At 48.2% G+C, this 23,763-nt stretch overlaps 3 protein-coding genes across 3 annotated transcripts; 2 read left to right on the top strand and 1 right to left on the bottom strand.

Moving 5' to 3' along the window:
• The first annotated feature begins 1,672 nt into the window (after positions 1-1,672).
• LOC103651059 (U-box domain-containing protein 16) lies at positions 1,673-4,373 on the top strand. Its single transcript, XM_008676656.4, has one exon. It carries the CDS (start codon positions 2,073-2,075, stop codon positions 4,149-4,151), a length of 2,079 nt encoding a protein of 692 aa, XP_008674878.1. The 5' UTR covers positions 1,673-2,072; the 3' UTR covers positions 4,152-4,373.
• A 7,142-nt stretch (positions 4,374-11,515) lies between these two features.
• On the top strand, positions 11,516-14,559 carry LOC103651060 (Sec1/munc18-like (SM) proteins superfamily). Its single transcript, XM_008676657.3, has 2 exons — positions 11,516-12,379; positions 12,620-14,559. Exon 2 carries the CDS (start codon positions 12,678-12,680, stop codon positions 13,992-13,994), a length of 1,317 nt encoding a protein of 438 aa, XP_008674879.1. The 5' UTR covers positions 11,516-12,379; positions 12,620-12,677; the 3' UTR covers positions 13,995-14,559.
• On the bottom strand, positions 14,447-15,483 carry LOC100275213 (uncharacterized). Its single transcript, NM_001371646.1, has 3 exons — positions 15,190-15,483; positions 15,039-15,102; positions 14,447-14,778 (listed from the first exon to the last, which is right to left on the bottom strand). The coding sequence occupies exons 1-3, from the start codon at positions 15,442-15,444 to the stop codon at positions 14,609-14,611; spliced, it is 489 nt and encodes a 162-aa protein (NP_001358575.1). The 5' UTR covers positions 15,445-15,483; the 3' UTR covers positions 14,447-14,608.
• Positions 15,484-23,763: the final 8,280 nt, after the last annotated feature.

Consider the following 23,763-nt stretch of genomic DNA (forward strand, 5'->3'; position numbering starts at 1 on the left):
TCGACCGACGCTCACTTTTGTGTCCCTGTTCAGCGTACGTACTAGTATCATAAAATACAGTCCGAAGTCCGAATCCTCTCTTCAATCCACAAACGTGAAACCCAAACACCAAAACATACTTGGTTTTTTTTTTTTTGAAAAAAGAGTAAAAACGATGGACAGCCGTAGGATGGAAGATAAACACACTCGATTCTTAATTCCTCGCTAAAAAAAGATAAACGTTGTGGGAGGATGGAAGAGAGAGTTTAACAAAGACTATTGGAGCCCAATACCACTGTTATGGAATTAGGTGCAAAGCTAATCGCCAATCATATACTGCCGCCTTCAGCTATCGTTCCATGCATGCCCGCGCTCTTTAAATTGACCATCCACGAATTCCAGGTCAAACAAAGGGACTGTCTATGTCTTATGTTAATGCAAAGTATTAAGCCATGGCGTCCTGCCGGTTGCCGCGGCACTAGTACGTGCACTACTGCTGCGTCCACCGGCCGTCTGGTCACCAGCCCCCACTCACTACCCCTGCCCCAGCACCAACCAAACGTCGTTGTGCCCCTGACATGGTTGACACGCCGGCGAAAAGCCTCGCGCAGCACCGCGGCGCACGGGTCACTTCCGTGGCGCAGCCAGCCCAGCGCGCGCTTACTACGATCCAGCCTCCAGGAGACCGGAGAAAAGCGGTCAGCCTCGCTCCCACGCAGCTTGTTAACGGAAAAAAAGAACGCGCACGTGAAGTGAATTGCGGAAATCGAACACGTTCCCTGCACCAAGCGCGAACCTTAATCTAATCAGTCACCGCCGCGTCACTCGGCGGCGCGCTTAATGCGTGGTGATCCGATCGGCGTGCTAGTTGCGGGTGGCCTAACCGCGGCTGCCGGGCCGGACAGGTGAAAAGGTAGCCAGCCCTGGCCCCCGGGTCGTGCGTGCCGGCCGACCGGCCGGCGGCGAGGGCCTGTTTCAAATGGCCTCGCGTGCGCTTGGAATTCCGATCGAGTCAAACGATGATTGCTTGTTCCACATGGCATCGCCGCTGGACGTTTCCAAATTCCAATGCTGCTGCTCTGTACTATCACTCCCTGTCCGGAAAACCTTGCTCCGCACAAGTCTCTATTTGTACAACTACTAGTCGCTCCGTTCTGGAAGAAAAAGAAGAAGAAAACAACAAGAATCGCAGGTAAAATCTCCGGTGTCGATGGATCCAATCATGCAATTGTCAGCTGTTGAACGCGGAAGGGCGTTGCCTGTCACGAAGGCACATCACATTGGACCGACCAGTCGCCTGCACTGACAAGAGAAAATGCTATTTTTTTTAATGTCCCGGCAGAGTTCCGTGGAACATGGATTTTTTTTCACGCATGCCGCTCAACTGCAAAGATTTACAGCAGCGGAGCAGCCAAATGAATGGACCCGGCGGAAGATGTTCTAAAATACTAGATGGTACGGTTAAAGTCCCAGTAATACGAAAGAGAGAAAACGATAGTAGTTTAAGAACTGAAGCATCCTTGGATTCTCGGGAGCCCATGCTGGCCGTGGCCTGGCCATGGTCCTCCACTCTACTGCCGCGACTATACTAGGCCACTAGGGGGATCTCATTCTCGTGCACTCACACCCCTGGCTGTCGGCCGTCAACGCGTTCGCATGTTTATCCTTGCCCTCTCGCCGCTCGCCGCTCACCCAGCCGCCGCCGTGATCCAATCCAATCAAGCCGGGGCTGAGTCATCCGCGACCCACCCGGGAAACACTCATCATCCCATTCATCCATCTCGTCTCCATCCGACGGCGGTGGCCCTTTATCACACGAATCAAGCCCCTTGCCCCCTTCCAATCATCTTCCGGAAATATTAAACCCCGAGCATCACCATTAAACTAAGCACATGAAGCGCAACCATCACAGTAGATAAGCAAGCAACCTCATGCGGGATTCCACCCGGCTCTCAACTAACAATAACACGCCTACCGCCCTTATTAAGCCCCCTCTCTTCTTCGCCGCTCCGCCATCGTACGCCATCCCCACTAAAAACCAGCCGTTTCTGTAGGTGTTAGTTTACTACCGTTTACTATACTGCGCTGTTCCAATGGCCATGCCCAATCCAAGATCGGTGTTGACCTCCGCGCCGTCACCGCCCGGCTGCTCCTCCTCCTCGTGGTCGGCGGCGGAGTCCATGGCACCGGCGCCTGCGTCGCCGTCCGACGGGGAGCTGCTGCGCTCGCTGCACCGCCTCGCGCGGGACCTGTCCGCGGCCGCCGAGACGCCGGCCCCGTTCCTGCGCGGCGCGCTCGCGTCCATCACCAGGCGTTCCAAGCTCCTGGCCGCCGCGTTCGACGACCTGGTCCTGTGCGCCGCCACCGGCGATCTGCCGCGGTCCGCGTCGCTGTGCCTGCGCGAGGTGCTCTTCGTGCTGCAGCGCTTCAATGCCCTGGCCACCGACTGCGCCGCGCGGAGCCGGATGCGGCTGCTGCTTCACTCGGACGAGATCGAGGAGGAGGTGCGGGAGCTTCACCAGGACCTGGCAACCCTGCTCGACCTCCTCCCCGTCGTCGAGCTGGGCCTTGCCGAGGACGTCATGGACCTGCTGGACCTCGCGTCGCGCCAGTGCAGGCGGTTCGCGCCGTCTGCCCAGGCGGAGCAGGCCCTCAAGGCCAGAGTGCTCTCGCTGATACAGGAAATTGAGCGCGAGATCGTGCCGGATCGGGAGAGGCTGCAGGAGATCCTGGAGGAGGCGGGCATCAACGACCCGCCCAGCTGCAGCAAAGAGATCGAGAGCCTCGAGCGGGAGATCGGTGACCGCGCCTCGGAGAGGTGGACGGACGCCATGATCGCGCTCGTCGGTCTGCTACGGTACGCCAAGTGCGTCCTGTTCAGCGCCACGCCCCGGCCTTCGGATTCCAGGCCGGACCCCGAGGTCGACGAAGAAGGGGAGCCCCCGGCGCCGCCGCCGGACTTCCGCTGCCCCATCACCCTCGACATCATGCGCGACCCCGTTGTCGTCGCCAGCGGCCAGACATACGACCGGGACTCCATCTCCCGGTGGTTCGACTCCGGCAAGTCAACGTGCCCCAAGACAGGGCAGGTCCTTACCGTTTTGGAGCTTGTGCCCAACAAGGCGCTCAAGAACCTCATCGCTAAGTGGTGCCGGGAGAACGGCGTCGCCATGGAAAGCAGCGCGGCGAGCAGGAGCGAGCCGGCCCAGGCGGTGGCCGCGAACAAGGCGGCGTTGGAGGCGGCGCGCATGACGGCGTCGTTCCTCGTGAAGAAGCTCTCCATCTCTTTCTCCCCTGACGCGGCCAACCGCGTCGTGCACGACATCAGGCTGCTGTCCAAGTCCGGCGCCGACAGCCGCGCGTTCGTCGGGGAGGCCGGAGCCGTTCCGCTGCTGGTGCCCCTGCTCTACTCCGAGGACGCCGGGCTCCAGCTGAACGCCGTCACAGCGCTGCTCAACCTCTCCATCCTCGAGGCCAACAAGAAGCGCATCATGCACGCCGAGGGCGCCGTGGAGGCGGTCGCCCACATTATGAGCGCCGGCGCGACGTGGCGCGCAAAGGAGAATGCGGCGGCCGCCGTTCTCAGCCTGGCGTCCGTCCATACCTACCGCCGCCGTCTCGGCCGGAACCTATCCATCGTGGAGAAGCTGGTGCATCTGGTCCGCACCGGCCCGACAAGCACCAAGAAAGACGCGCTGGCCGCGCTGCTGTCGCTGGCCGGCGAGAGGGAGAACGTCGGAAAGCTCGTGAGCGCCGGCGTCGCGCAGGTAGCCCTGTCTGCGATCAGCGAAGAGGAGACCGCCGCGGCAGTGCTGGCCGCATTGGCGAAGCGCGGCGGCGCGGAGGCGATCGTGGGCATCGATGGCGCCGTGGCGCGTCTGGTGGCCGAGATGCGGCGCGGCACGGAGTGGGCCAGGGAGAACGCGACGGCGGCGCTGGTGCTCCTGTGCCGGCGGCTGGGCGCGCGGGTGGTAATGCAGGTGATGGCCGTGCCCGGCGTGGAGTGGGCCATCTGGGAGCTGATGGGCACCGGAACGGAGCGGGCGCGTCGCAAGGCCGCGTCGCTCGGCAGGATATGCCGCCGGTGGGCCGCCGCCTCGGCCGCTGACGGTGAGCGGGGCAGCGTGTGCCCGGCCGCCAGCGTCGTGCCTCCGGCTATGATGGCGTCATAATCAAGTCCAGCCATGGGCAATGCCAGATAGGATAAAAGCTCAGATTAAACGATTTTCCCCCTCTTCTCCTCATGTACAAACTTTGCTTAGGCTGTCACGATTCTTTGATCAGAGAGTGATAATGGTGAGCGGTTGATCAACTGTACCATCGTAGTTTCATCTGGCTCCTTATTCTTCATCTGCGGCTCTAAATATACAATGAAAGTGGGCTTTAGTATTTGACTCCACTAGTTTATCAACCCGTGCGCTCGCATGGGTGATGGGTTTAAGTTTAGGAGACACTAAAATTTGATGAACCAATTTAACAATGGCTGAAGTAGATAATTTTTAGACATATATAGGCTATTGGACTTTCTGTTATTTGTACATTGTAATAACATCTATCGTTTATGTATCTTTAGTAAGATAAATGTGGATAATTTGGATTTAAATTTAATATGTCATTTTAGATTATCTATCATAATAAGAAATATGTGAAGATGTGTAATTTAGACATAATTTAAGGGATTAATTTTAGATTACCTATCATAACATAAAATGTAAGTAATTTAATATTGTAACAGTTTTTAGGTTTTACATTTTTTTAACACGTCTCACGGGATCAAAATGGATAAACCGATGAAAAATATGTATTTGGTCTGTCTTGTTTATTTATATTCTAATACAAATCTTTATAAAGGTTAGAGGGCTATTTGATGTTTTTAGTGACATATGTGAGGATTAGTGGGCTAACTTAGATTATTTGTTAATAAAATAGAGGTGGATAGTTTAGTCTTAAATATATTGTATTACTTTAAATTATTTTTGTAGTGCCAACATGCAGAGGAGCAAAATACGTGGGATTAGTTAATGTTATTTTTAATAATGGCTAAGGTTACTAATTTAGATTATTTGTTTATCAAATAGAGGTGAATAGTTTAGTCTTAGATGTATTGTGTTACTCAGTATATTATGTAGTGTTGTAAGGGTTGCATTATATTTTAGAGATTCTTGAGCATATTGGCACGATCGATTGCAAACCTTGTAGCATTATGGTTGACACATATTCAAAGCTCTCGACAACCGATGAACTTGTTTCTAATGCTACCGGCTATCAGAGCCCTTATGGACCTCATATTTACTCGTCCCGACATCGTTTATGTGGTTCCGGTCTGCTTGTACATATATGACCGTCCCCTCAAGTTTCTCATCTTGCCCTAGTATGAAGCACGTTCTTCCTAGTATGAAGCACATTCTCCGGACATCTCCTGCTTCTTTGGATGTTGATTGGGGTATGATGCCTTGATACTCAGAGGTATACAACTAGTTATGGTGTATTTCTAGACAACAATCTCATCTCTTCGGCCGACCCTTTTCCCGCTCGAGTGCTAAGACCGAATATCGTGCTGTTGTTAATGGAATCGTAGAAGCATGGTGTATTTCTTGACGACATTCTCATCTCTTCTGCCATCTGTTGCTTGAACTTCGCTCTTCTATTGTTCATACGATCTTGGTCTACTACGACAACATCAGCATGGTGTATCTCTCCATCAACTCAGGTTAGTGTTCGGACGGGCCCAAACACTCGAAAGCAGGTGAGACGAACGAAGCACAACAAAGGGTCTGTTTGGTTCAGCTTTTTTCTGACCAGCTTTTCTGAAAATCTGGCTGTAGGGAGAATCTGACTGTGGGGAGAATCTGAGTATCATTACGATTACGTGTGGAGGAAGATAAAGTTGTTCATAGGACTCAGGATCTAGAAAGTGACGGATTCCTACTATTACAACGACTCAACCGATTATGTGTTTATGTTGATTTTGGATGGTTTTTGCCCCCAACGAATTTTATAGAAGTTGGTTGAAAAGTTGAGCGTTTGACAGTCATCTACAGCTTTTGGTGGCAAGAAGCTGCCAGAAAGCCGAAACAAACAGGGCCTGAAAGCTAGGAAGCCGGGTTGTCTTGTCAAGCGTTCGTAGCGTGTGAACATCTATCTCATCTAGTCAGAAAGGAAAGAGAGCGATGAAGAATATCTTCATGCTGTTAAGTATCTGTTTTTATTTTATAAAGAAAACCTGATTTACGAATGGCTATTTGGTCAGTATCACTATCACTGCGAGGTCGAGTAATGACACTCGCATCTTGGTCTTCTCTTTTAGACTGGTCGCAGCCTCTCGGTCTCGGGCTCGCCAAAATCCGATCAGAAACATGTCCATTTTTCAGCCGCAAAGCGGGAGGCGACGCGACGTAGCGGGATGCAGCGCGGCGCGGCCAGCGGCCACTCAAACCCGTGTGCCTGGTGCGCCCACAGAAATGACAACAGGAGTTAAGTCCCATTGAAATTCGGCTCGATTCATCCGTTGCCCACACATTTCAGTCGTTTTCCTGTCGCCTGATGGTGATCTCGGCGTCGTTCGTCGAATCGAAACGAGCCGCTGATCTGGAGCCACGCCATTTGCTACAGCTTCCTGTGCGTGCAAGGCATGGGAGATTGGACTCGCCATACGCACCGTCGCACCCAGCACATCGAGCAAGCATGTGATCTGCTGCTGTTCATTGTTGCTGACAACGCTGCAACGTAGACCACGAGAAGTTTGTGACGCTTTTGCTTCGTTTAGGCGCCCCAGATTTCAAGAGAGGAGCTTGCTGGTTACTCCCTGCGGTCGACCGGTTTAGGCTGGTACGCTGTTGACGACGAGCAGCACAGCTGCACAGGGACGAGTTCCAGTTTCAGTGAGCTACCTTGTCCTCCTGATACATCACTCAGCTACGTGCCTGTAAGGCTGTAACTCAGTTATTACGCAGTTGGAAGCACTCTTGACATAATCTAAACCATTCTCTCCGTCATAGAATAGTTGTATTTTAGATTTGCACACGAGAATTTAGAAGAAGAAAAAATGAAAGCAGGTGATTCACAGAAAACAACGAAAAGAGAAATAAAAAAGTGCATATGAAGGGCGTATCCAGTGCCGTAGGCTTCCCGCATTGTGCGGGGTCTGGAGAAGGGTATCTTTAATCGTAAGCCTTACCCGCATAATATGCAGAGGCTGGAGCTCGAACCCGGTACCTTCCAGTTGTTGAGTTTGTGATCCAAATTCTGAAGAAGGCGGCCAAGTTGGCTCGCTGCGCTCCGGCCCGCCTGGGGGGGTGCGGGGGGCAGAGCCCCCCCCGGTACGGATCGTTTTAGGGTTTCACCTCTATAAATATCTTTGTAAGCCGCAGGAGATATCTATCTCTCTATTGTAAATCTCCTGCGATCTGTAACCACCCAAAAATAGTGAGAAGTTGCCGGCCGGCGCCCGTGGTTTTTTCCCCTTCACTTTGGAGGGGTTTTCCACGTTAAATCCGTGTCTTCTCTGTGATTGATCCTATTTGTGTCGCATTTATTTATAACAAGTTATAGACGGTAGGCTCTACCGCTGAAAAAAGTAGAATTGTAAGTAAGAATGACAACTAATTTAGGATACAATTCAAATCCTATAACATCAACTATTTTGAGACCGAAGGAGCAGAGATTTCAGGAATGAAGAGTATGTTCAGGACATCACATCTAAAGTAAAGCTCACGTCAGACATAACGGAAGAACAAGCGTGAACCGTGAAGAACTGAAGATAGATATGGAAGGGGCCCAGAGGTCGAATGCCATTTTGGCGTGCCGAGACAAATACTCTTTTACGATGCTCCTTTGGCCCCGCTCAACCCAAGCCTTATCTTTTTATCGACTTGTTTCGATTTTGTGATTATACATCCAAACGACAGTGCTATTACAATGAATGAGGTCCGTAAAATTGCTATTAGACCTATATTTTATAGACGTAGATAGGTCCACAGTTTATAAACACAGTGACAATTATAATGAATAGACAACATTTCAACTGGCAAACCCCCCCCCCCCCCCCCCCCCCCCCCCAATATTCCATATCCAGATGGTATTGTTTAAGCAGCTTCCAGTGCTCAGAGTGGTCTACATGTTTATTTACTTATTGCTAATAATCTCGGATTTGTCAACTTGCGTCCCTTTCACTGCAAACTCAAGGTGAACGTCATCGTCTTATCTTCCGAGGGATAAATACGAGCTTCTGTCGCCATTCAGAAAAGTGCATCTGCTGCTGCGGTATTATCAGTCCGTAGAATGCTGCTGCAATTATAATTCCAAGATGCTTGAGCATTGAAATAATGTTTGACTTTAAGTACATTCTGCTTATTCAGGGTAGCGCATCATCGTTTCTGAAGTTGCTTATATCACGTAGGCTTCACGCTTAATACAATGTTGAGTTTGTGATCCAAATTTTAAATAAGGCGCCGAGTTACCAAGCGAAGCGGAGGCTCACCTGAAACTAGCGAGATTGTTGCTAGCCGATGTTCTTAGTTTTTTCTCCTCGTCTTGGAAGGGTTTTCCACGTTAAATCTGTGTCTTCTCTGTGTTTGATCTATTTTATGTCGTATTGATTCATAACATACATAAGCAACAATTCTATTGCTAAAGTTAATATATCACATTCAAGAGAAAAAATCTAACATGTCGATCATCGACACCCATCACTTGATTGACATTTGACAACAAACCAAGGAGAATTGAGATAAAATACTAGACGGCAAAAGAATTGTCGAAAAAAATGGCAGCTGGAGCACTGGAGCAGGGGATAGGGTAAGACCAAATGACTATAGATTACGTAAGCTGGGACAGCCTTTGTAATGGCAATCATTTTAAGGGTTATCTCGAGCCATCCGTCTTGTCTTATATTCTATCCTTTCTAAATTATAAAATGGTTTAGTTTTTTTTCTAAATTAATGTTATTATAAGAGATAGTTCTACTCTACTCTTTCTAAATTATAGGACATTTTATTTTTTTTAAATACATTGTATTTAATGTTACAAGACATTATATAGTCTGGGAAGTTATAATAAGAAGATGATAGATGTTCTAGTTATAAGGTAGACTAAAATCTAATTTAAATATTTATTATATTTATTTTGAACTCACAGAATCACCTCCTATATATGTACGCCACCGTAAGAGGATGTTTTTTATTCAACAAATATGCAGACCCGAGTTTAGGTTGTCGGACTATACTTTTACATGGCAATTAGAGTCATGGCGAGTTTATCGTCATCTGGCTCTACAAATCCTCACATCAGCCTACCTGTTTAACTGTCTCCGAGAAGCCGATGAAATCCAATCATGCGTAGAATAGGGCTGCTATCTGCGGCGCAAAGTTGCTTGGCTTCGTGACTGGTGGCACCAAGGCGTTGTCAGAAAAGGGGTTGAGGTGGACAATCTAGGAAGCTAGAGATCAATAAGTCCCGGGCTATCTCATCTCATTGCTACGTCATCCATAGATAAAACCTAAATAAAGATTTAAGGTGCCTTTGTCTCGCAAATAAAAGCAAGAATACTGTTGGCCCTGGCAAACCATGGAGAGTTGGAGACTACCACCTTCGCATAATTATTCTTGTATCGAGTGTCATGGAATGCTTGAGTGCAATAAAATGGATGAGGGAAATTGCAGGACGCCGGTTGTGAGACAACTGAGTAGAACATATCGTGGAGACGATATCGGTCCAAACACAAGGCCTTGTGACCAGACTCTACTAGCCAAGCCTGTTTTGAGAAAGATGCCTTGTTCGTGAATTGTCCTTACAGAATTGTTCATCGCTTTGCTACTGTAAACAAGAAGGGACAGGGAAAGATGCGCGCGTTGCAAGACCTGGTACTGCAGCAAACACACCGGCTAATTACATACTACCAACATCGCGTCCAAGCTGCTACCTAATCATTTGGCACCACATTTACCATGGCCAGTGTCTTAGAGCTAGAGTGCCTTCATCAAAGGGCGTAGCATCCTAGATAATTTTCAGTCCATACAGGGAGTAGTGTGAACCACTTTCGCAAGAGCAAAACACCAATGTTGTTCATAATATTGGACATTATTGCCAAAGCTTTTCAGTCCATACATGAGCTTGGCTTCAGACAAAGATGGCATGATTTGGTTTCGATCACCTGGGCAAAAACAACATATCTGGTGCTGTAAAATGGACAACCTAGGAAACCAATACAACACCGATGGAGGTCTATGTCAAGGTGATCCTCTGTCGCTCATGCATGCTATTCATATTGGCAATGGCAATGGCAATGGATCCCCTACAGCAGACAGTGTACAAGGCAACAGAGAGAAGAGAGAGGACTGCTAACTCCAATTGGGGCCAATCCTATTCGCATGCGGACTAGGCTTTATGCTAATGGCGCAACATTGCATATTCGACCTTGTGCCCATGATCTGATGAACCTACAACAAATATTGCACACGTACTTTTGGTGAAACTAAAATGACTGCAAACAAACGTATTGCAATCTGAAATGTATGGCATTAACTGTAATGTCGATGGGAAAAACATTGCTGATTCATTCAGAAGAAAGACTAGTGGATATACCTCAACACAGCGCAGGGACATACACAATTGCAGATAAAAACATGCACAGATCATAGTATACACATCAGGCCTTGTTTGGGTAGTCTAGTAATCGCTCCAATCCACACGTAAACCCCAATCCACCACAATACATGTAGATTGGGTCGAATACTAAAGTACTCAAACAAAACCTCATAAAATTTATGGAAGGAGCGATTATGCAGTCGAGTATTCGACGACAACACTAGGGATGTCTAGCGTCTGCTAGATTCAATCCGAGATGACATTCACTCGCTTCGTATCACAAGGGAGGATTCTGAATACCTCCTCATTGTTATTACACACGTCGTGGATGGATGGCTGTTGTTTGCGTTTCTTCTACTTGTTTTTGTAGTTCTCTTTTCTACACCGAAGAAGAAGCTCCGTATCTCTAAAGCGAAATTTGTGATCCCGTGTATTTTGGCAACCGACGCGAGACCCGTATTAATCAGCACTGCTATAGTATTCAATACGGATCGGAGGCGCCGTGACAGGCAAAGCATGGGCTAAATGGATGATATTAGTGGCGACCTAACCTAACTAATGGTGCCGTCTCAAGCACGAGAGCGTTTGTTAATTGTTACTACTCTCATTAAGAAAACGAGACACCACGAGCTTTGCGAGATTTACAGTTGGACGTTGCGTGGATGCCATTACTACTTGCCATCTCAAATGCCTTACGATCCGCAAATTAGCAGGGGCTTTTGCGCTTTAAAGCGCGAAATCATATATAGATTTTTTTTGCTTTGAGTTTTTAAATTCGCGAGGAAAGAGGGAAACAGCTTTGTCCGGGTTGCTTTGGTAGGGCGACTCTGGGCTGTCCATTTCTGAAATGTACTACACCTGACCTGAGCCTAGTGTAGGTGTGTGCCTTCGCCCAGTTCAGATCGTGATTCGTGTGAGCTTGTTTATTCCCATACTACTACTACTGCAGGGTGCAGGGCCATGAGCCATGAGCCATGACCAGCGTTGTCCGGGTGAGCAGGGCAGATTCAGGCATTCATGATTCGAGATTTAATTACAATAATACTGAGGTGAGGGCGCTCTGAATGGCACTGAATACCTACCATAGGAATGGAATTCTTTATAAACTACCATGATGGCGTGAAGAGTGAAGACCGAACTTATTCAACCGCCAAAGCCGGGTCAAGATCAGTTTTCACCTTTCACTGGCCCTTTCTTTGAAGGCCTGGATATTCCCCTTCTATCCTATTGCATGATCTGGAATAGAAGCTGAGAAGTCAGATCTGCAGTTACAGAGCCTGAAATAAAAAGATGAGCGGTTAGCGCCTTTAATTTACGCCTCCAGGCAGCAGAGAACCCGGTCAGAGGCGACGAACAAGGCGGCAGCGCGGCTGCTAGGGTTTCCAAGGTCTGCTTCCTTCGGTCGGCAGCATCCCTCAGCCCTTGGGATTACAAAAGAAAACCCCCACGTCTCTCCCGAGAGGCACTGATGACAATAAAAGAAGGAACTGAACTCCACCACCTGTCTGTTTGGCTACCACTCCCCATTTCTACGTACTCCACAGTACTATTTCTCTGTTCGAATCCACTGGCCCCCACGAGGTCGTTGCCTCCCTCCCCCCTCCCTCCCCCACCCCCACAAAACCCTCTACCTCTGTCCTCTGCCACTAAATAAGCGAGAGCCCCATCACGTCGAGTCTTGGATCCTTGAAGATTCTGCGCCATCTCATCATCTCTCTCGCTGGGTCCTATTCTTGGCAGGCTTTTGCGCTTCCTGGGTCCGTCCAGATGCGCAATACCAGCAGTTCCTGAAGTTTCAGGACCCGCCGGCTAAAAGGTATATTACTCAGAGTCTGCAAGGCAGATTGGCCTGTTCTTCTATTCTGGGATTGTTTTTGTACTATTTTGTTTCCTTCTCCTGGACGCCAACCAGTCGGCTAGAGTAGACGCAATCTTAAATCCACATTCCGTGTTCATGGCGTTGATTCGATCGAAATAGACATCTTCAAAAGCCGCGATCTTCCTTTCTTGGAAGTTGGAACCTATGCTCGTTTGACTTGCTGTCTCACGCACGCAGACTGAAGATCACAGACGCTCGGAGTCGGACGCCGCGGCTGACTACGGAATCTTAAGAGATGGAGCCGGCGAAGGGGAAGCCGAGGAGGGCGTCATCCAGCCTGCTTCTGCGAATCACGGACATCTGCAAGGTGCATTCCGTCGCTGTGGCGGAGAACGTCGGCGAGAAGCCCAACGCCGGCAGCACAACCGGCGGGGGCAGCAGCGAAGACGGCGCGCACCTGAAAGTATATCCACACCAAGTCTCTGACCACGAGAGCTGTTCCGGAACTTCCACCGCCCGCTACGAGGAAGCGGTTGTCGAGAGGCTTCTTGGCGCGGTCTCTGGTCTGAAGCTGGCCTATGTGAAGGTTCAGCAGGCACATGTGCCGTATGATCCTGAAAGGGTTGCGGTCGCCGGTGAGCGTTTTGCGTCGGAGCTTGAAGAGACGGCTGGGCTTAAAGATCTCTACTTCGGTGCCGATAAGTGGAGCAATCCAATGCACCAGTCTCGTGTCAGCTCACGGATCCATGAGCGTCAAAGGCTCGCCCTGGAGCTGCAGGCCGACATATGCAAGAAAGACTCTGAGCTTGTTCTGCTGCGAGCAGAGCTCGAAGAACTGGAAAGGAGAAATCTGGAGCTGAAGGAGGAGGCTGACCAGAGAGCGTCGCAGATGAATAAAGAAATAAGTTTCGGCATTGGCAAAGTGGGATCGGTTGATACGTTCATCGAGTTGTTTGAGAACTCGTCGAAGTGTATACATGATTTCACAAAGCTCGTCGTCAGCTGGATGAAGGTTTCAGCTGGATGGGACCTCGACTGCTCAAAGTTTCCAGCCGATAGATCCCTTGTGTTTGAGAAAAGGGCTCACAGGAAGTATTGCGTTGAGGCCTACTTTGCTCGGGCGATGCTGGCGGCGACCAAAGAGGAGTATTTCTCCATGGATTCCTTCTACCGTGTTATGAGTTCAAAGGACCCATTCGACGCTCTTGTGGAGTCACCAAATTCCGCCTTTGGGAGATTCTGCCGGGAGAAGTATCTGGTTGCTGTGCCAAGTACTATGGAGGTATCCTTCCTGGGAACTCTGGACCACAGAGCATTTGTCGAGGCGGGCGGCCATCCAAGGACGCAGTTTTACCAGACATTTGCGAGGATGGCTAGATCTGTCTGGGCATTGCTCACGGTTGCTCGCCTCTTGAAACCAAGGGCCGAGATGTTCTTCGTCAAGAGCGGCGTTCGGTTCCAAAGGAAGCACATGGAAAGCGTACCAGCTAGGCTGACCGCGGAGGAAGCAAAGATCGGTGTTGGGTTTACAGTGATGCCGGGCTTTAAGATCGGATGCACTATCGTCAGGTGCAGGGTGTACCTGTCTATGCTCAACGCAAGAGGCATCTAGACACATTATTATATAAATAACTACATAATTAGGTAAGCAAAACGCAATAGCTTTGTAAGTGCTCCACAGTTCTATAAATAAGCCTGCAGTTGGAAGCTCCTCTTGTATTATGACAAGGAACACGAGCTAATAATAGATGACCTCCAGAGCAGTGTTCTAAATAGTGGGAAAACGAGTTTATCCCCAAACTTCTAAAAAGTGCAAATATCGGGATATATCGCGATATAGCTGGATATATCGGGATATATTGGGCTAAACGGCGTAACTTTTCGCTGCTAAAATGGATATATCTGGATATATCGACCGCTATAGCCGGTTATTTAAAACCTTGCTCCAGAGTACTACTAATTTGCTTGTCGTGAAGGAGTCGAACTATCTAAATATTTTCAGTAGTTTGTTCTTGATCTTTGTGGGTCGTGGGTTCATGGTCGACTTGAATACACTGAAGAGGGAGTCGGAACTATGGAACGCGCTGATGCTCATCAGTACATACCAATCCATTTGGAAAATTGTGCACAATCTTGTCCCCTTTGAAGCCACAACAACACTACCTATATATTGTACTCTCTAACCACGAGCGAGCGAGACAACGCTTTCGACGGACGCAGCATAGTTCATCTGGCGAAGATTTTGGCGAAAAAGTTCGTCGGTTTGGGGTTCTCCAGGCACGCAACGTGAGCGTATCTTCCTAGCTTGTCAACCTGCCTCGGCTCCCCCCTTGTGTCCTTCTTGCAGATCTTGCAGGTCTTGTCGACCCAACCCTCCTCCACGTATTGCCCGTCGACTGAAATTCGAAACCAATTTGGTTGGTCGTCAATCGTCGATAACTTGATATTCTCTCTTGTTAGGAATAAAAAAGGATGTGTGCGATAATATATTTTCAGTGGACACTACTTTCAATCTTTCATCATACTACACTTGTTTCCAAAAAAAACTACACGGATTATTCAGTGATGCAGTGCTAATCTGAATACCAGTAGGCAATATACGGGCCTGTTCACTTGGCGTTTAAATATTCTCACGGGAAAGGTGTAGATAAGATACCTTCAACATATGACTTGAAGAAATCCTGGTAGGTGCCACCAATCTTCCGCCTAAGTGCTCCGTACTTCATTGCAAATCAAACAACAAATAAATCAGATTACGGATGATAACATAACATTATCGAGCCGCAGTTGCTTTGCATGATACACACCTGCTCCCTCGTCATCCTCCCTCCACCTCTGGTGGACTCCCTGGCCTCGTACAGCAGCTCGGCGTCCTTCTCCGACCGGACCTGCGAGAAGTCCAGCGCCTCGGTGATGCTTCCGAAGAGGGACTGCTTGTCGCCCTCCTCGTCTCCCTTCGCATAAGCTCTCACTGATCTGGGGCCGCCGCCGCTCGGCCTGGTTTGGTGAGCTCCAAACGAGGAGCTCCTGGAAGGGGTCAGCGGAAGCGCTCTCATGGCCATTGCTTTTGCTTCAGGAGTTCAGGTGAAAGTGGTTCTTACAGGTTCGCCCAGCGATCCGGCCTTTCTATATGGAGGACCAGCAAGCAGCGGCGGCGCGTCAGCTGTTGTGTGGTGGCAACAAGGCTACGTGGTGCAAAGCAGGCCTGCTGAAACGAGAGGGAGATTCTGGCCCAGTGCGACGTGGGCGTGCTCAGGCTTCAGAGTTCAGACGTGACGAGGGCGCTGCGTCTGCCTCCCTGTAATAACCGCTGCGTGTGGCCCAGGAAGTAGAAGGAAGCTGGTTGCATGCCCGATCTGGTGACTCACGACTGGGCGCTGCGTGGCTGGTTTACCTGAACTGTACAGAAAGGGATATTTGTGGATCACAGAAACACTCTGCATGATAACGCATAAACGAGGGGAAAAAGAAGGTACTTGAGCTGTGTTGGGCTTAGGGTTTCTCTATTGTGATTGAGAGGGTATTAGATGAAAATGCAGTTTGTTACGTCTATTTCTATATTAGAGAGAGCTCTGTCTCCCTACTGTGATTTATGGTGGGTTAGTTGTGAATTACGATCTTATCCATGTATATCCATATTTTCTCTCTTCTCTATAACTGCATATATCAGCAATATATAAACATCGGTTGTTGCCCCTAGAGAGCATTGAGCCAAGCCAATTAACAGGGCACATGATTCTCTGGAAGGGGACATTAGTGCATAGCGCCTTGCATTAGCTAGCTTGAAAGTAACCATGTGCACCGTGCGCGGTACCATCAATGCCTCAATCGTAGACATGGTTTGTTTATCTACTTTGCTTGGCCTGGCTGTCTCCCGATCAGTACAAGGTGCAACACTGACAATCTGACATAGAGCCCCGAGAAGTCCTGGCTTTGCTTTTAACCTGGATGAGTTCAGCTCTAGAAAGCATCAAGCTCTCTAGGTGGTTTATTCTAATCTAGGATCTCCAATTACTCGTGCGTACGTAGTGTCTGGATGCCGGACACTGATTGCTAATACCTCTGACCTTCCGGATCAAAAGAACACGGGCTGCGTGCAGCCTTTTTCAATGTATTGATTAATGAACAGTTGTGCATATATGCTAAGCTTGCTGATGAGTGAGCGAGGGGGGTCACACGGAAAACATTTGGGCAGGTGGGCCTCAGTTGCCACAATCTCCATGATGGCCTGCCTCGTAGCAATGTCTCCGCTTGATTGACTCCATCCCCCATCAGAGATCGTCGTAGCATTCAGCAGCATCGATGCTGAAACAATCATGGCCTTTCGTTGGTCTCCCGCAGGGCCCTTGTGATCGAATCAACGTCACACAACGCCCCGCCGGCGAACAGTTGCCGGTCCTTTTTCTGTCTTATCGTGAACTGCTGTGTGGGGAGTGGGGGCTGAGAAGAGATGGCAGGGGAAAAAAACAGCTGGAGGTTCGCTCGAGCTCACCTGGGCCAGACTAATCATACAGTGCTATGTTTTTTTTATTTTTATGGACCCAATGCTATATACGTAGTTTAAAATATGTTGATAAATTTTTGGTACATATATTTTTTATTTTATATACAATAAAAATATACAATTTATGTTCTAAATGAGACTTAGTTTGATGGCTCGCGATCGGATAGCGAGCCTGAACGAGTCTAAGCCAAACCTAATTTCTCAGCTCGCTATATGACCGAGCTACACCGACCCGAGCTCGGTTCATTTTTGGCCCTACCCTTTGCTTCAATGTGCACACTGTTTTTGTAATTCTTAAAACAAATGCTAATTAAACTCATGTATAAGTAGACCTTTTTAAAAATTCTGTTTTATGGGTTATTAGGAGAAACACGAGGCAAAGCCCATATAATTTCGACACAAGAAAGGACGGACACCGTACCGTCAGGGCTCAGAGGATACTGTGAAGCAATGCATACTGTTTTTGTGAAGTTGTGGTGTTTCTTAGAGATTAATGGCGAGAGGCTAAGAATATTTTGTTGCTAATTAAACAGCCTCCGATCCGATGGAGCACTGTTACACTGGAATGGCAGTTGGCAACGACCAAGAAGAAATTAAATGAACTATATGTATCGCACAACACTGGTAAAGTGGTAAGAGCATGTACAACATCATTTAATTTGTGGTTTCTTGAGTGGGTATCTAAACGGTTATCTGAAGAAAAAAAATACAAGAGATAAGCTCTTCGCGAAGTGTCCGTCTTTTCCTGACTTTCTATATATTGTCTCTTAGCTTTATTTATGATACAGTGTCTCAGGTTTGTATTATACAGACTCTTAACTGTCTTTTATACTTAGAAAACTCAACAAGTCTCGGGGTTGCACATACCCTAATGTCCGCATTGGGGAACTCTAAACAACACGCTATGAGGATATAACTACATATGGAGTAAGAAACTACTGCAGGAGTACCTCGACGGACACCCTAAACGCATGGAAGACAGCAAGAACGTCATATATAGAGTCTTTACAGTTGTACTCTAAATCTCTCTCCGATGTGGCATTTTGGTCTATGATTGGCTAAGAGTGGTCCGGAGACCGCGATGCTAGTTAAGGTACAGAGTAATAAGTATGATTGTAAAGAATTGTGGTATATGATAAGGATAGAATATCTATTTAGGGTTAGTTCGGGAACCCTATTTTCTAAAGAAATTTTTATTTTCTCTAGAAAAATTAGTTCATTTTCTATTTAAAAAATATGACTTTTTTAGAAAAATATTGTTCCCAAACCAATCCTTAAAATAAAAATTTAGAATAATACGACCGCGAAATAACATATAGAACCGGAGCACAGGCACCGAGGCACGCATGGTGAGCTGGACGGCAAAGGGAGGCAAAAGATGAAGGCAGCGTATCTTATGCACATGCCTACGGCTGTGCACATATGCACATCTCCCATCCTGTCCCTCCAACCACGATCCGATGGTCACCGTTACTTTAACACTTAACCCCCCGCAGCCTGTCATGTGATGTGGATTATTTCTTGCAAAAACCCCCCGCTCTCCTTCTTCCCCAAACGGCAAACAGACCAGACTCATTGGCTTCTCGTAGAAGGACCACGAAGCCACCATTGGAGTCGACGCCGACATCGTTCCAGTCTGCAGCTGCCCTCGCCGAACGCCGTTCTCGTCGCCGCTAGAGCCTACACCTGTCGCCGCCACCTGCTCATCGCCGGGCCCGAGGACACTGCAACATGGCGCCGCCGCCACCGGCATGCCCTAACCGTGGTGGCTTGATGGAGCTTCTTAACGTCATGGACGCGCGACGGGTAGACGACCCTACTAGCAGCGTGGACGCCATGGACCCTGCTCCCTTTCAACTCACCGCTCTTGTTGAAGCCGGTGCATCCGTGGAGCCCAACCGTTCTGTCCATGGTATTGTTCAAGCTTCGTGTCATGCTGACTCTTGTGAGGGATTCAGTACACCTAAAAAAGATCCAATTAGTTCAACATCGGTGAGCAATTTTTGTCCCTCATCCAATTTGTTCAACATTCATGAATGTCAGGAGCTCGCACTTTGACTTGAATACTTGATAAATCATTAATATATCTCATTGCAGTCATCGTGGTTTGTACCTCATTGCAAGGAAGAGAGACTCAAGCCCGTCGTTGGAATGTCATTTGACACTCTTGATGAAGTGGAAGAATTCTACAAAACATATGCACATGAAAGCGGGTTTTCTGTTCGTATAGGAGCTCAAGCTAAGAAAAGTGATGTGGTTGAGAATAAGAGATTTGTGTGTTCAAGGGAAGGATTCACAAAGAGATGTGCTCAACTAAACAAGCAAAAGAAGCACTCAGAGACAAGATGTGGATGCAATGCGCGTATATATGTGAGGTTGAATCAGGACAGTAAGTACTATATCGCTTCTTTTGTTGAGGAGCATAACCATGGTCTAGTGTCACCTAATAAAATTCCTTTTCTCCGATCCAACCGTACAATCAGTCAAAGAGCCAAGACTACCTTATTCACATGCCACAAAGCAAGTATTGGTACCTCGCAAGCATATAGACTTTTACAAGTCAGTGATGGATTTGATAATATTGGATGTATGAAGAGGGACCTACAGAACTACTATCGGGGACTTAGGGAAAAAATAAAGAATGCGGATGCTCAATTATTTGTGGCACAAATGGAGAGAAAAAAAGAGGCAAATGCTGCCTTCTTTTATGATTTTGTTGTGGATGATAATGAAAAGTTACTCTATATATTCTGGGCTGATGCTACAAGTAGAAAGAACTATAGTCATTTTGGTGATTTAGTGTCATTCGATGCAACATATAGCACAAACCAATACAATATGATATTTGCACCCTTTACCGGCGTGAACCATCATATGCAAAGTGTTTTATTTGGAGCTGCTTTCCTAGCAAATGAGAAGATTGAGTCATATGAGTGGTTGTTTCGTACTTTTCTATTGGCAATGGGAGAAAAAGCACCAAGGCTTATCATAACAGATGAAGATGCTAGCATGAAATCAGCAATTAGAACTATTCTTCCAGATACAATTCATAGGTTTTGCATGTGGCACATTATGGAGAAGGTTCCTGAGAAGGTTGGTCCTCCCATAAATCATGACAAGGAGTTTTGGGCTGCATTGAACACTTGTGTATGGGGTTCAGAAACTAGAGAAGAGTTTGAGATGCGATGGAATGTTATCATTGCTGCTTATGATCTTTATAGCAATGAATGGTTGGCTAATAGATATCAAATTCGAGAGTCATGGATTCCAGCATTTTTTATGGATATACCTCTTGCAGGAGTCCTCAGAACTACTTCAAGGTCTGAAAGCTCAAATTCATTCTTCAATCGCTTTATCCACCGAAAGTTATGTTTCGTTGAGTTTTGGCTTAGATTTGATACGGCCTTGGAATGCCAACGACATGAGGAGTTAAAGGCCGATCATATTAGTATACATACTACACCCATCTTACATACCCCATGGGCTGTGGAGAAACAAGCAAGCATATTGTACACGCATAATGTGTTCAACATATTTCAAAAAGAAGTGATTGCTGCTAGAGACCATTGCTCTGTTCTAGGTACTACACAACAAGAGGCTATTAAGTTAGTTTTAATTAATGATGGGTCGATAAGGGATAGAGTGGTTGAGTGGTGCGCATCAAATAATTTTGGTCGTTGCTCGTGCAAATTATTCGAAAAGATGGGAATTCCATGTCGCCATATTATATTAACATTAAGAGGTGAAAAGCTATATGAGCTACCTACATCTTATATTTTGAAGAGATGGGAAACAAGATGCAAGAGGTAACCATGCTTTGTATTACTTTTCTCATCCTATCTGTACATCTTACCTTACCATCTTTTTCTACATGTTACTTTAGAGAGATTGTGTATGACTGAACGGGAAATGTGCCCTTGGGCCATTTCTAAGTATTTTGGTGATTGAGTGCAAACACAAGTGCTTAAATGTGAATCTATGCCCATGGATGAACAAAGTGCAAATCACAAGTAAAGGTATGTTTCTAAGCCTTAGTACATTGATTTTGTGTACTAATATACTTGTCTAAATGTTAGAAACAGAGAGAAGAAGAAAAGAAAAGAAAAGAGATGGAAAAAGACTTGGCTGTGTACAGCCAAGACTCAGCTCGGTCTGGCACACCGGACTGTCCGGTGGTGCACCGGACAGTGTCCGGTGCGCCAGGCTGACTCGGCCTGAGGACGCCACTCTCGGGAATTTGCCGACGGCGTACGACTAAAATTCACCGGACTGTCCGGTGTGCACCGGACTGTCCGGTGAGCCAACGGTCGGCCGGGCCAACGGTCGGCCGCGCGATCTGCGCGAGACACGTGGCCGAGCCAACGGTCGGAAGGGGGCACCGGACATGTCCGGTGCGCCAACGGCTCCCAAATCTGCAACGGTCGGCAGCGCTGTTTAAGGAAAGAAATCGGGCACCGGACAGTGTCCGGTGTGCACCGGACTGTCCGGTGTGCACCGGACTGTCCGGTGCACCCGACGACAGAAGGCAAAGATGGCCTTCCAGATTTGCTCTCAACGGCTCCTAGCTGTCTTGGGGCTATAAATGGGACCCCTAGGCGCATGGAGGAGCACACCAAGCATTCCTACAACATTCCTAAGCACCAAGACATCGATCTCGCGCATTCGTTTCATTGTGATAGCATATAGAGCTCTTGTGGAGTTGTGAACTCTTTGAGTTGTGTTGCGAGCTCTTGTTGCTACTTGTGTGCGTGTTGTTGCTCTGATCTTTTGAAGTCTTGTGTGTGTTGTTCATTCCACCCTTGCTCTGTGTTTCTTTGTGAACTTCAATTGTAAGGGCGAGAGGCTCCAAGTTGTGGAGATTCCTCGCGAACGGGATTGAGAAAAAGCAAGCAAAACACCGTGGTATTCAAGTGGGTCTTTGGACCGCTTGAGAAGGGTTGATTGCAACCCTCGACCGTTGGGACGCCACAACGTGGAGTAGGCAAGCGTTGGTCTTGGCCGAACCACGGGATAATCCACTGTGTCATCTCTGTGATTGATCTCTTGTGGTATTGCGTTGTTGAGACTCCTTTATAGTCACTTGGCAATTATTGTGCTAACACTTAACAAGTTTTTGTGGCTATAAGTTTAAGTTTCACAGGATCACCTATTCACCCCCCCCCTCTAGGTGCTCTCAATTGGTATCAGAGCCGTTCTCTTCAAGAAAGGGACTAACCGCCCGAAGAGATGGATCCTAAGGGGAAGGGAATCGTGATCAACGATAAGGAGAAGGAGTCCTTCGTCAACGAGTCCAAAGATGACAAGCCTACCGACTCCGGCTCGGGCCATAGACGGAAGGAAGGGAAGAAGAAGAAGACAAGGCGCATCAAGGAGATCGTCTACTACGACGACAGCGACGAATCTTCCTCTTCCCAAAAGGACAACGACGACAACGACTATGACAAACAAAAGACGGTTAACTCAAACTTTTCTTTTGATTATTCGCGCATTCCGCATAGCTCAAATGCTCATTTGCTCCCCATTCCACTTGGCAAGCCTCCTCACTTTGATGGAGAGGACTACGGATTTTGGAGTCACAAAATGCGTACTCACCTATTTTCTCTCCATCCAAGCATTTGGGAGATTGTGGAAAGTGGAATGAAATTTGATAGCTCGGATAGTCCTTCGTTTATTAATGAACAGATCCATAAAAATGCACAAGCTACTTCTGTGTTGCTAGCCTCTTTGTGCAGGGACGAGTATCACAAGGTGAGCGGCTTGGACAATGCCAAGCAGATTTGGGACACCCTCAAGATCTCTCATGAGGGGAATGATGTCACCTTACTCACCAAGATGGAGTTGGTGGAGGGCGAGCTCGGACGATTCGCGATGATAAGGGGCGAGGAGCCGACACAAACATACAATCGGCTCAAGATCCTTATCAACAAAATAAGGAGCTACGGAAGCACGCGATGGACGGATCACGACGTCGTCCGCCTAATGCTAAGGTCATTTACCGTTCTTGATCCTCACTTGGTGAACAATATTCGTGAAAATCCTAGGTACATCAAGATGTCGCCCGAAGAAATTCTTGGAAAATTTGTAAGCAGGCGAATGATGATCAAGGAGGCGAGGTACGTGGACGACGCGTTGAATGGCCCAATCCATGAGCCTCAACCCATTGCTCTCAAGGCAACAAGGAGCAAGGAGGCGCTACCCAGCAAGGTGGCGCAAATTGAGGCGGCCGGTCTTAATGATGAAGAGATGGCCCTCATCATCAAAAGATTCAAGACGGCACTAAAGGGTCGCAAGGGACAGCCAAGCAACACTAAGACCAAGGGAAAGCGATCATGCTTCAAATGCGGTAAGCTTGGTCATTTTATTGCTAACTGTCCTGTCGGCGTTTCGAGACAGGGGGGTCCCTAAGCCGACGAGTGAGTGTGCTGCGTGCCCCAGCCCAGATGGGTCGAGCGCGTGGGCGAGCGTGAAGGGGGGAGAGGCGAGGTGGCCGGAGTCGAGCGTGAGAGAGGTGGAAGTCCCGCGGCCTTCGTGTTCGTCCCGCGCCCAGGTCAGGTGCGCTTGCAGTAGGGGGGTTACAAGCGTCCACGCGGGTGAGGGAAGCGAGCGGCCCCAAGAGAGCGCATGTCCCGTCCTCGGTCCCGCGCGGCCAACCTTCTCTAAGAAGGCCCTGGTCCTCCCTTTTATAGTCGTAAGGAGAGGATCCAGGTGTACAATGGGGGGTGTAGCAGAGTGCTACGTGTCTAGCGGAGGGAGAGCTAGCGCCCTAGGTACATGCCAATGTGGCAGCCGGAGAGATCTGGGCACCCTGCTGGCGTGATGTCGTGGCTGTCGGAGGTGCGGCGGAGCCTGGCGGAGGGACAGCTGTTGGAGCGGTCGA

This window comes from Zea mays, chromosome 3 (assembly GCF_902167145.1).
Source record: "Zea mays cultivar B73 chromosome 3, Zm-B73-REFERENCE-NAM-5.0, whole genome shotgun sequence".
Lineage (NCBI taxonomy): Eukaryota > Viridiplantae > Streptophyta > Magnoliopsida > Poales > Poaceae > Zea > Zea mays.

Bases quoted from the DNA above. Each gene is read 5' to 3' on its own strand.
- LOC103651059 (XM_008676656.4), top strand. From the start codon at position 2,073: ATGGCCATGCCCAATCCAAGATCGGTGTTGACCTCCGCGCCGTCACCG.
- LOC103651060 (XM_008676657.3), top strand. From the start codon at position 12,678: ATGGAGCCGGCGAAGGGGAAGCCGAGGAGGGCGTCATCCAGCCTGCTT.
- LOC100275213 (NM_001371646.1), bottom strand. From the start codon at position 15,444: ATGGCCATGAGAGCGCTTCCGCTGACCCCTTCCAGGAGCTCCTCGTTT. The intron at 15,103-15,189 runs GTGTGTATCATG...TTTGCAATGAAG, and splicing joins GGAGGATGACGAGGGAGCAG to TACGGAGCACTTAGGCGGAA. The intron at 14,779-15,038 runs GTATCTTATCTA...TTCGAATTTCAG, and splicing joins CTTCAAGTCATATGTTGAAG to TCGACGGGCAATACGTGGAG.